We start from the raw sequence: 13,525 nt of genomic DNA, 5'->3' as shown, positions 1-13,525 counted from the left end.
AAAGAAAAAAATGTTAAATGATAGGAAGGGCTCATTAATTACTGTCAGAAATCGGTGTTAAGGGTAGAAATTTATCCCATTTAGGGATGGGAGATAAAACTGCTTCTGTGAAGCTATCCAGAGGATAAAAATCCATCTCTTTATGCCACACAATGCTCTTCACAGTAGAGTACCAAGATTCATTTAGTCTTAACCCCCATAAAATCAACAAAAATCCTATACTGCCATATTCTATATAACATTCCTGGTATAAGGTTGCCCAATCTTGGCAAAACAAAAGACTGAGGGGGGGCTCAGCTCAATTCTCTGTTCTCCACACATAACAAATATAAAAAAAAGGGGGCAAAAAGCACAAACTGATTCTACAGGGCTACTATGTAGGGAATTATTCAAACAAATGAGACCATATCTGATCATGACACATCTGATTTACCATTTGTAAAATGTGGTCAATAGCTACTTAGAATTACTGAGAACATATATGAAAGCCCAAGCACAGCACTCAACACACGGTAGGTGCTCAATAAATGTTTACCAAAAAATCTGAATGTTATGAGACATTCACTTCAGTTACAATGAATCCACTCAATGCTCCTCTAGTACTTTACGTATTTCTCTATTACAATATCTTGTAATTATGGTAGCAAATTGATCTCCCCTTTAGGGTGGGACAGTCTTCTTCATTTTTCTAACTCCAGTAGAAGAACTGACCACATATTATCTTAAATTTCTTTGAAAAGAAAAAAAAAGATCCAATCCAATTCTCTACTCTCTGCCTAAATTCCAAGCCCTAATATGTGTCAATCAAACACTTCTGCTTGAACAGCTCCAGTAACACACCAACTCCCCACTTCACAAGCTTTTTCCATTTCCCAGGGAGTCCAAATCTAACCTCTCCTCTACTCATGGTCCTGCTTCTGTCGACAAAAAGCCACAAAAGGCTGTTGAAGCCCTCTTTTATAGGAGAGTCACTTAAGTATCTGAAAGTCATGATTATATTCTCCTTTAAGTCTTCTCTTTTCTTGGGTTAAAATGTTGAAGTTATTTTAACTGTCCCTAAATTATCTTGGTTGATTACAGCCTTCATACCATCCTTACTGGCCTCCTGAGTATAGACCCCAATGTGTAAAAGAACTCAAGTTAGAAGACAACTACGTATTGGCCTCATCATCTCTTTCCTAAAGGCTAATGGAAAAGAGCAACTCCAACTTGATATTCTTCTCAATCTCAAGTGGGCCATGAGGACATCTGAGATAGGAAAAGACTTACGGAATCCAGAGAGAATTTCAGGATCAAAGAACTGTCATTTTACAGATTAACATGTGATCATGCTTCTTTCAAATCAAGTAATTACAGTTAAGCCAGCACAGTGAATAGCTTTTCCTGTAGGTGAGACCTCACCCACCAACTTAATTTTAAGATGCTCAAAAGATTAGAAAAAGTTATCTCTAATAAAATACAATAAATAAAGCACTTTGCAGCTTACAAGGCACCTGCAAACATTCTTTACTTCAAACTCACAAAAATCCCATGAGGCAGATAAGTCAGGCATTACTACTGCCTTTTTCTAGAGAAGAAAACTGAAGTTAAAGAGGTCTGAACTTCACTAAGAGGAGCCACCACACTAATCAAGATATTCTAATTACAAATACTAGGCTCTTGGGAAATTTACAAGAGTGCTGTCTTAAGCTGAAATAACCAGTGAGAACTTAGAATATTAGGTGCCTCCTAGATGCACAGTAATTATGGTTAAAGGTGGACCAATGCTATAGGGAGAGTCATTGTCAATGTTAATAATGCTGGGGCAGCAGAGCACGCACGAATACAGCACTCTCAACTGTAAATAAATGAAGAGAAACAAATTACAGACACTTGAGTTTCAAAGACAGCTACAAAGTTAGAGAAAAACAAAACAAAACCTATAGTATTGGTGAACAACCCTACAGGGTGCAGTAGGCAGGTACTATACACATTTTATAAACAGAAAACTCAGGAATTTTAATTGTTTATTTGCACAAGTAAGAGTTAGTGGAAGAGATTCCTCTTTCCATTAGATTCTACATTATCCTTCTAGAACAGGTGATACTATACATGCTTGGGAAACATGACCACCATACTGTTTCCTGTGTGGGACATGTACCTCCTTCCCCACAAAGCCATGGCAAATGGGCATGCCTGTGATCTATGCCCTGATATCTTGTCATGTGACTGGACAGGGTGGTACTTGCTAGTAGAAATAAATTCAAATTCATTAGTGATTAAATTCTCATGGTAAAAGATAGCTTCTCAGATTGAATTTCTAAAAAGATATAGCAATGGGCGATATAAAAACACAGGCCTTAAAAAAAAAGGTGATACAGTAGGGTTGAAAGAACAAGAATGAGGGTTAACTGAAAACTATTCTGGAGAGTGATTTAGATTAGCTGGAAACACTGAAGATGTGTACAATTCCACTTCAAGGAATACCTCCAGAATTCTAGCACACGTTTTCAAGGAGTCAGTCCATATATTATCTTTTACAGTATGACCAACAACCCACCCTAAAATTTCCTTAAGTGAAGAGAATTGGAAATTTGTAGTACAGTCAAAAAGAATATAAATATAATACAGATAAATCCCTAAAAACAACAGTGAACGAAAAGGTTTCAGAGCAAGCACAATTCCATTAATATGAACTTGAAAAAATATATAAAATATTGTGCACTGTTTACAAATACATACATACATATGTAGTAATCATTTAGAAACTTTCATAGGAATAATAAACACCAAATCCAAGAAGGTTTCCTCCAGGGACAAAGGGAAGTGAGAGGTATCAGGGTATATAAGGGGCTTTGACTGTGTCTATGTTTGTTTCCTAAACGAAACAAAACAAACAAACAAAAACCTGATTCCAAGAAAAGTGAGAGGATAGAAAAGTATGTACTAGGCAAATATGAACCAAGATACTCAAAATTAATATCAAAAAGCTGAGTACCAAAAACTACACCACCAAAGGCACAAATGTAAAAAGTGGAGGGTAACTCAAACTAATGTAAAATGTTAAAAACAGACAAAACTGGTTATGGGGTACATGGAAACTTTCTGGTATCTTCTCAGTTTTTTTGTAAGTCTAAAACTATTCTAAAAATAAAATCTATTATTTTAAAAAAGAAAAAAAAGTGGAAGGTAACTGAATGACAAAGGAACAGCTAACTAACTCTTCAGCAAGATGTAAAGACCTTAGGCCATATACACCTTACAAATGAGTCCTCACATTTACTGAGGAAAAAAATTTAATCTGACAGAACCACTTACACACACAAAAACTCCATTATCATAACAGGAGATGTTAACATTTTACCCCGAAACTCAAGACTATTAAGAATATTGAAGACATGACCCACACAAATACCAAGTCTAACCTAATGAACATGTATGGAACCATGAACGTACCATGTACACAAGAATACACTTTTCCAGCACACATGGAAATGTATGAACAATGACCAAGTACTTAGCGACAAAATTACTATCAAGCACTGAAGAATTCACACACGATTTCACGTACCTAAGTGAAACAAAGTCAGAAATCAATTAATAAAAAGATTGTTTAAATAAAAAAGAAAAAAATGTTTAAAACCCCAAACACACATTCCTAATTATCTCAAGGGGTGAAAACGAAGCCATGAGAGGATAACAAAGATTTCCGAGTGGCCAGTTCTCCAGGACTTGTTTACAGTTTTTCTTGGATCCCTAAGAGCCCTCTTTAAATTCTTATCAAAACCTTTTTCCTTGAGCTAGTTGGATTAGGTTTCTGTTCCTTGTAATCAAATGGGTCCTTCCTAGAGTTTTTCTAAATTATCAGTGAACATGGATGGTCATATAGACTATAGCAAAGCTGCAAAAGAGTATATGTATATAGATACCTGGAATAAAATGAATCTTGATAAACAATTTTGAATTTTGTTAAACAATTCTGAATCTTGTTAAAACAATGTTGATAAAGAACTTTCTGTAAAACATCTAGATGCAAATGAATATGGTAAGTACAAGAAAATACCAACATAAGCTAGGAAACAATTAAGAGTCAAGAATAATGGACTGAGAGCATCAGCTGTCCACAAATGAGCAAGCTAAGTAGGGATGGGGGGAAAAAATCAACATGTTTGAACATATGGAGGGCAACAGATATTATTTTTGCTATGAACAGCACTAAACACTAATATAGCACTGGTCAAGTTTGCATTAGTTTTTCAAATGCATATGGGGAAAGTACAGAAACAGTCAAAGAAGCACGATAAAAAGTGAAAATAAAATATTAACCATTTCCTATTCAAGACAGTGTTACACATATTCCCTCATGTATTCATTCCATTTTACAGTTGGGGACACAGAGACTTGGAGATTAAAGAGGTTGCTCAAGCTCGTACAGCTGGTAAGAACCAGAAAAAGGACTTTATCTTTGTTTTATAGAAGATAACTAAAATGCATGAGTGGAGGTGGTTATCTATTTTAGTGAAGGGAACTGAGGGACTACATACTCCCACATTCACTCACCAAAGCTGGTAAGCCAACAGAAGAGGTCTAATATGGAATTTGTGGGAATCAAGAGATATGTATGATATGGTAGACAGAGCATGGACTTTGAAGTCAGAAAAACCTGGGCTCAAATTCCAGCATGGTCAGTTACTAGATGTGTGATGTGACAATTAGTCTCTTTTCTCACCTGTAAAATGCAGCCTTCTTCATGGATATTACTGTTCAGATTCAATGAGTTATACCATTAGAAAAGTCCCTTTATGTAGTATAAATATATAAAAAATGTAAAAATAATACATTTTATATAGTTTTTAAAAAATATATAAAAATATATAAAAACATAGAAATATAGCAGTTGTATATTTATATTCCTCACTACATTAAAACCCATTATCAATTATAATTAAGTGCATGCATGCACATATTTCTTTATAAAGCAATGGGTACTATGATTAGGATAAACGAGCTGTTTTTGTTTGCACTGCTTAGTGCTAAATACAGTGCCCACTTTAAAGAGGTGTGCACAAGGTCATTGTCAAGTATTACTGTTGCTTCTGACTTCGATTTAACTGTCTCTACTCACTGTTTCTTACTGTTACTCCTTAGCACTCTGTGGTAGTCAGAACAATGCCACCACCACACAAAGACACCCATGCTCTAATTCCTAAACTGTGACTATGTTACCCTATGAGGCAAAGGGGACTTTGCAGATGTGATTAAGATTACAGACCTTGAGAACTGGAGATTATCCTGGATTATCCAAGTAAACCCAATCTAATTACACGAGTCTTTAAAAGCAGAAAACCTTTCCCAGCTTCAGTCAAAGAGAGGGGATGACTCAAGAAGAGTCAAAAAGATATGACATTAGAAGGACTTGATCCCTTGTTGTTGGCTTTGAAGACAGAGGAAGGGGGCCATGGGCCAAGGAATGTGGGTATGTAGGTGGACTTTAAAAGCTGGAAAGAGGCCTCAGGTGACAGCCAACAACAAAATGGAGATCTCGGCCCTACAGCTGCAAGGAACCACATTCTAGCATCATCCTGAATGAGCAAGGATCCTGTCTCCGGAAGGGAACCTGGCCGGGTTGAAATCTTAATATTAGCCGGGTGAGACACACGTCAGACTTTTGACATTTACATAAACTTACGTAGAATTTCAGAATTGTAAGATTAAATAAATTTGTGTTGTTTGAATTAAGTATGGTAGTTTGTTATGGTAGCAACACAGAACTAATACACACACTTTCTCTCATTTTGTTAAAATAAACTGTAAATTTTTTACATAAAGTGCCCGTAATCCTTGCTGAAACTGGATACATTGGTTAATGCATGAAGCTACCCAGCAGAGGCTATCTTAGCGCACAGTCATGGTTTTTTTTGAAGCAGTAACTCTGTGCCAGACACTGTCTGGCCTTCAAGAACTTCACTGCAGTGTGCATCCATCAATATTTATTTCCTTCCTTTCTCCCTCAGATTTGACCAGAGACAGAGTTAACTGTCAGCTACACCTGAAAATGGGAATATTTTGGAGCAAGAACTGAGAGAAACTTAAAGTGCTATCTCGTAGATACGAAAAGTAAAAACCTTTAAGAGGTGGAAGTAAGAGGAGGGAAGAAATAAGTAAATAATTTGCCCCAATTATTCATTTATAAAATGGTAACTTCATATATCAAACATAAGAAGCTTTTGATACTGTGTATGTACTATAAAAAGTGTGGAGAATTCCACATGAGAATGTACTACATAGACACAGTGCCAAAAGCTAATGTGATAGAGAATTCTATATAAATTCAACCTGTATATATCTTAGGGATTACTTAAATAAAATCCCAGAAAGCAGAAAATCTGGCAATAGAAAAGAATCAATTTTAGAAAAACAGACGGGTGAAAAAGGCCATGACTAACCAGTAGAGAGGAATGTCACAGTTCTGCCACTACAAACAATGCTCTAAAAAAATATAGATGTCCAGGGCTCATTGCAGATCTACTAAAACAGCATCTCCAACGATGAGACCTAAGTCGTTTGAGTTGTCAAACAATGCAGGAATTTAAGGGGGATGACTACATCTGTACAATAGCAGAGGAGATCTAGCATCTTTTTGCCAGGCATACTTTACTTATGAATGAAGAATAACATCTAGAATATAGAGTATTTTAAAACCTGCAAAGGCTGATGAAATCAAATAGGAACATTTCATGTAGAAAATGAAAAGTCAAGAGAACAAGAGAGGTCAGGATGTGGCTGCCATCTTTTGCAGCAAAGGACAGAGCCTCACAGACTGAGGATGAGCAGAGAATAACAAAATGGAGCAAGCACAGCTGGGCCAGAATGAGAGGGAAAAATTGCTGAGCTGGCAAAATTAAGATCTGCTCAAATAAAACAGCAAAATTACTGGCTACTGCAAGAGGAGGAGAGCTGGTGAGATAAAAATGGGGGAGGGGAAGCAGTGGGGATGATAAAGGAGAAAATTAATTTTATGTTGGAGCAGGAACAGGAATAGAGTGGGGACAAAAAGGACAAGAGCACCGAGAAAGAAGGGAGGGGCATTATTTGAGATGAGGAGGTAGGTTAACTAAGAAAAGTGAAGAAAGGGAAGAAAATGAGAACAGGGGCACAGCATCTAAGGTGCAATATGATGTCTCAGGAGCAACATACATATTAGAGGAAGCAAGTAGCAAATAAACTGGTTAGGCGAGAAAGAGAAAAAGGGCTGGTCAAAAATCCTGAAAGACTGCAAATAATATGTGTAAAGGAAAACTTAAGTATAACAGAAACATACTGTCTCAATTTTAGATGACATTAAAAGGTATGTTTGACATGTTTTAGCTCTCATTTAATACAGCTACTAAACACATCTAAAAATAGGCAAAACTAAACAATATGGTTTAGGGATGCTAAGTGACACAACTATGAAGAAAAGCAAGGGAAGGATTAACACAGAATTCAGGCCAGTGGAAGCCTGGGAGAGAGGGAGAGGTATGTAATGACGACCTATATACCTTTAGCATGGGTGTTTGATTTATTACTATTCTTCATAACTATTAAACTATGTGTACATATCAGACATATATAATATGCATATTTCATAACTAAAGAAATTAATGGAAATTTTTCTACCTCTGAATTTCCAAGTTTTCTTTTTAAAAAGTTTTTTCAGTTACAGTTGACATACATTATATTAGTTTCAGATGTACAACAGTAATCAGACATTCGTATAACTCACGAAATGATCACCCCAGTTAAGTCTAGTACCCATGTGACACCATACGCTGTTATTATAATATGAATTATATTCCTTATGCTGTAGTTTACACCCCCATGGCTGTTTTTATAGCTGACAATCTGTACATCTTAATCACTTCCCCTTTTCACCTATCCCTCCGACCTCCCCCCACCCCAATCTGGCAACCATCAATTTGTTCTCTGTATCTATGAGCCTGTTTCTGTTGTTTGTTTATTTATTGTTTTTTAGATTCCACATATATAATTCCAAGTGAAATCATATGGTATTTGTCTTTCTCTGACTTATTTCACTTAGCATAATACCTTGTAGGTCCATCCATGTTGTTGCCAGTTTATCTTCGCACTGTTAATTTTCTGAAGATGATAGTCTAACGAACTTGCTCGAATCAAAATCTCTGGGGGTTGGGACACTGAATCTATTTTTTTAAAATATCCTAGGTGATTCACAAGAATCTAAAGAAATTTAACTTTGAATCTCCCACAGGAAGAGGGCTTCCTTTTGTTACAGCTCTGAAGCACTAGAGACTCTAATGCCGTGCCTTCGCCAAGTCCTCTAGGCTTTTGCTCCTGCCCTCTCTCATTTTCAATTTTTCAACCTCATCCTCCCCATCTTAAAACACACACACACACACACACACACACACCAGTCAACTTAATCTTGCAAACAACTCTAAACTTATTCTTTCCTTCTCTTTCACACTCAAAGTCATCAATAAAATTGCTCTACATTTAACTTCCTAGTATCTCCCAGTAGCTCACTCTCTTTAAATCTGCCATATATATGTGACTGACAGACTAAACTGCAAACATGCACTTCCAACGACCTACTAGACATCTCTCCTTCCCCACCTGGCAAATCCCCACTCACCATTCCAACTTCAGCTCAAATATTACCTTCTAGGTAAAGTCTTGCAACACCTCCCCCAAGTGCCCATCCACTTATCTAGTTAAAATTTCTGGCACTGAAAGGCCTATCCTTACATTTAAGACAAAGTCAAAAGCTTTCCAGACAAACAACAAGCAACAAAAAGATTATTTAGAATGCATGTAGTAAAGGTAGTCAAAAGGTACAAACTTCCAATTATAAGAAAAGTAAGTCCTGGGGATGTACCATACAGCATGATGTTTAATGATAGCTAAAAGTTGCTAAGAGAGTAGATCTTAAAAGTTATCATCACAAGAAAAAACATTTGTAACTGTATGGTGATGGATATCAACTAAACTTACTGTGTTGATCTTTTCACAACATACATATATACCAAATCATTATTTTGCACACCTGAAACTAATAAAATGTTATATGTCAATTATATCTCGATTTAAAAAATACATTCAGATGACATAATAATGTATAACGAGGCTAGTCTTGTTTATTTTCTTACATAGCACTTATCCTCAAAAGAGTTTAATTAAAAAAAAAACATGTGGGAGTGGGGAGGGGAAAAGAGGCAGGGAACGAAGGAAGAGTAGAAGGGATCAGTATAATGCAGTGAAGAGTGGGATTACCATTTTAAAAGAAAGACTAGGAATTGGTCAGGTGTAAAAGTTGCGATCTAAACTTTTTTTTTCTTTTTCTGGCAGGTGGTGGGGGTGTGCACAGCAAGAAGGGGCATTTCGGATAGAACACACCAGGATTGTGCTTTTGTGTTCCCAGCTGAGTGGCAGGCAAGGGAAGGTTAGTGATGAGGTTAGAATGGCAGGCAGATGTCAACAATTACAATTTTTCTCTCCCTCTATAATTGATAATTATCTGCTTATGATATTAGGCAAGTCTTGTTAAAAATCAACTTCTACTTTATATTTAAATGACATTTTCCTAAATGATTTTTCAGGAAGATGCTACCAATGAAAAAGTTTAAAGCTATATTTTAAATGCATCTGGCCATATGGTAAGGAAACACGTATTTCAAAAGTATCATTGTGATCATGTAAAAGTTTTAAAAATCTCTTCTATGAAAGGGAATTCTGAAAAGGAAAATGAGCACGGTATTCACATTTGTCCTCATTTTCTCTCACTATTAAGAGTAGAGAAGGCTAAAAAAATTACTGTTTTATAGTCTAGAGAAAATGAGAAACAGGAAATGTAGTGAATTCCTTCATTCTAAGGTGGACATTTTTCATACTACGACTTTTTAAAAAACCAAGATGGATCTCACACTATTGATTTAATATCATCTTTTGTGGGGAAGGCCACAGAAAGTGTTTCTCACAACTGTGGGTATACTTTAAATTAAGGAAACATGGTAAAGGATTTCGGACAATGTCAACAGTAAGAAAGTGGCAGAATTGGGCTAAAAAATTCTGCCGTCAAGTTATTAATATATATTAATAGGAACACAGTGGTTCATTTGGCTATTCTTTCATTAATTTAATGCAGAGGGCCTACTTTCTACTTGACTATTCCTGAAATATAAAGCCATACAAAACACTTTTTCTACCCTCAAGAATTATATAATCATATATGGATGCCTACACAAGTATCTGTAAAACAGTCTGGGATTCATATCAGAAAAATGATACAAAGTGAGACACATCCAGACAAGGAGTAATCACTTTCAGCCAGCATACCACGAGAAGATGACACTAAAAGAGCTTAATATATGTTACTGTGAAAGCATTATGGAAGTCCCAGGTTATACTGTGAAGAATAGAATTTCCACGAAGAAGGCACGCCAAACAGAGGGAGCAGCAGGGACCAGGAAAAAAGCACAGAAGTCAGCCACTGGGTCTCGCTGGCAGTAGCAAGGTAAGAAATAGTGAATAGTGGGAAGAAGATTTAAAAAAATAAACAAGGGCTAAAATATGGAGTTACCTGAAGGTCAAAAAAAGAATGTGAGCAGAGAAATAGCCTCCTAACAGCCATGTTGCAGGAATATTAATCTGACATAAACTCTACAGGCTGAATTGGAGTGGGGAGAAAGTACTGCCTTATGGAGTCCAGTGTCAGGTATTTAGAGCCTGAATTAGGTTAACAGCCATGGCAAGAAAAAGTGTGCTCCTTTTGAACTACCTGGGGATTATTTTTGGATGAGAGCAAATTCCAAGAGAACAGCACCAACTTGTTAATTGTTGTAGCCCCACTCCTGCCAATACAATACCTTACCCATAGTAGATGCTCAATAATCAAATATCTTAAAAAGAAGGCGCCTTGCAAAGACTAATTTGAATCTTCACTACTGCTAAATATCCATAATCATTCCTGTCTCTACTTCTGAAACCCACTCATTAATGAACATGAAGTCCCTCTCCAGTCTTGGATTTACAACCTAAATCAAAATGTGTCAGTAGGCTTTAGGACCCCACTTCTTTTTCCCTCAGAATACGCCACAGCATTTTAAAAGTATGTAAATTTGCTACTAAACATTTGCAAAATACTCCTTTTCCCAGGATTTTTTTGTAGAAAACCATCCAGTTTCCATATACACACCAAAACAAACAAAACCAACAAAACTTGCTGAAAAACTGTATTTATAGCAGAAAGTTTTTCTTTTAGGCAGCAATCAACATGCTTCATGTGTTACTTATTGAATCTGCTACATCACTAGTGCGACCACAAGCTGCAGTTTACATTCCAAAGTTGTGCAAAGGGTCCAAAGTTGTGCAAGAGTCATCACTGTAATCAGACTCTGGTATATTAATAGTTATATAACACCTGAAGAAACCTCAGTTTTATTATTAGAGTCAAAGTAATACCAAAATCACAAGTATTAAAAGATATTTTACGAGTTTGTTTACTTATCTGTAAAAAAATACTCGAATGTTGTTTTAAGAAAAATTGAATTTCTTTCTGCTTCAAAGAGACATCAACTGGAAAATTGGCACTGGTGACTCTGGATATATCTAAATAATAATCACAGTGTCCCTGACACACAAGCAACCTCACACCCAGAGCACTGACGGGCCTTGCCTTACTATCTATCAGACAACCTCAGTTTACACGTGGCAAAAGTCGACAGAACTCTTTCATGCTTTATTGACCTCGAAAGGGATTTCCCAGCCGTCAAGTAATGGGATGTGATTTATTCTGACTTGGGAGTTGAAGGTGTTAAGAAAAAAACAAAAATTTTAAGGTTTCATTCTCTTCTCAGCCGGCTGTCCCACACCAGGGAGCGCTTTGCGCAAACCCTGGTAGATGCATGTAGGTCAGAGAAGGTGGGACTGTTCAGAAAACCCCCAATCCTCCTCCCATCACCTTCTGCTCTCCTCTGCCTCCCTTTTTCATCCACGGGGGCGGCGAAGAGGCCCAAGGTGATGGAGCCCAGGCGAAGGATTGCAATCGTCTGAACCTGGCCCTGACGGCCCTGGGCTGGGAGGCCCCCTCCTGTCATACACTTCCCAGACCCGGCGTCGCAAACGGCCGCCGCGGCCTCCAGCTGCAGGCTGCTCGGGGCAGCGGCTGCGGGCCGGGCCCGGCCAGGCCGCGGCCGCTCGCAGTGCCCACGTCACCAGCTCCAGCACTGCGGAAATGGAGCGGCGCGGCTGGGAGGGAGGCGCCGGGCGGCGTCGGCGCCCGCGCCGCGGCTCGACACCGTTTGCCCCTCAGCCCAGGCCCGCAGGCCGCCGACACCCGCCTGGCCGCGCCCGGGGCCCTCACCTGTGTCGCCGATGATGATGTACTTGAAGAGATAGGCGTACGCCATGGCCGCGGCCGCTCGGTGCCAGGGCACACGGCTCCTCCTCCGGCTACTGCTCCTCCTCCGGCTACTGCTCCTCCTCCTCCTCCGCGCCTCTCACCCCGGCGCCGCTCGCCCTCGAAACGCCAGGCCCCGCCCGCCGCAGCCTCCGCAGTCAGCCGCCGGGAATGAGGGGCTGAGAGCAAGCCGGACAAACTGACACTGCCGGAGCCCAGGGAGACAGCGCCCGGCCGAGCCCAGTCGAACAATAACAGCCGCCGCGGCGCCTCCGCCCCGCCTCCGCGCCGACCCGGAAGTGCTGCGGTTGCCGGCGCCGCGGGAGGAAAAGGGAGGAGCCCGCACGCCGGCCGCGCCCGCCGGCCGGAGCCCCGCCCAGCCAGAGCCCCGCCCCGCCCAGCGCCGAGCCGGCTGCGCCCGGTCCGCCCCGTCCGCCCCGAGCTGGGCGAGGCTGGGCGCCGGTCGTTCCGGCACGTTTGAGCGGGCGACCCGGGCGGCCGGGAGACGCTGGGGTTGGGGCGGGGAGGGTTCGGTTCCGTCGCCGCGACGTGCGCAGGTGTCGCGTTCTTCCGCCCTGCGGAAGGGGCGTGGGGCACGTGGAGGGAAGGTCGCGTTCGACGCAGGGCCCCGCCCTAGGTTCGTGAAAAGATGTTTGAAAATACGAGAGCCACCGGGAGGTGCGTCGGAGTGCAGTATTTCTGTGTTTGCGGACCAAGCCTTGACAGTGAAAGTGGATGTATTTGTGTTCTTGAAACCGTGAATAAGGAAATGTGAAGGAGATTCTGGTATGCCCCTGCGGTGGAGTACTATGCGCCTCTTAAAAAAAAATAGCTCTACTTAGGTTAAACGAAAACAAGTCACAGGACTCAGTGTATAAATATATATTTATTACATATTATTTATATAGGATATTTAACAATTATAATAAACAACATATGTTGCATTTTATTGTTATGTAAATATGTTTTATACCATTGTGTAAAAATTGCAAGAATACACTTAAATACCCATATGTGTAAAAATCTGAAAGCAGACACGACTGGCTCCAAGCGGGTGGGTGGAATTGGAGGAAAGATCTATGTTTCGTTGAATTATTCATGTAAGGCTTGAAATTTTTTTGCAGTGTTTGT

The 13,525-nt window shown here is 39.5% G+C and overlaps 1 protein-coding gene across 2 annotated transcripts in view; it reads right to left on the bottom strand.

The window, feature by feature from the left end:
• Positions 1 to 12,642, bottom strand: part of RAB2A (RAB2A, member RAS oncogene family) — a 99,643-nt gene extending 87,001 nt beyond the window's left edge. Inside the window, exon 1 of one of the 2 annotated variants that reach the window (XM_011359189.2) lies at positions 12,359 to 12,642. In XM_011359189.2, coding sequence (XP_011357491.1) covers positions 12,359 to 12,404 — 46 coding nt within the window. In that variant the 5' untranslated portion in view covers positions 12,405 to 12,642. The remainder of the gene's footprint in view (positions 1 to 12,358) is intronic. The other variant, XM_023530065.1, reaches the window with a different exon arrangement.
• Positions 12,643 to 13,525: the final 883 nt, after the last annotated feature.

The sequence above is a fragment of the Pteropus vampyrus genome, unplaced genomic scaffold, assembly GCF_000151845.1.
Source record: "Pteropus vampyrus isolate Shadow unplaced genomic scaffold, Pvam_2.0 Scaffold45, whole genome shotgun sequence".
NCBI lineage: Eukaryota > Metazoa > Chordata > Mammalia > Chiroptera > Pteropodidae > Pteropus > Pteropus vampyrus.
The sequence above is the reverse complement of the archived record's forward strand: the minus strand, read 5'-3'. Positions and strand labels throughout refer to the sequence as shown.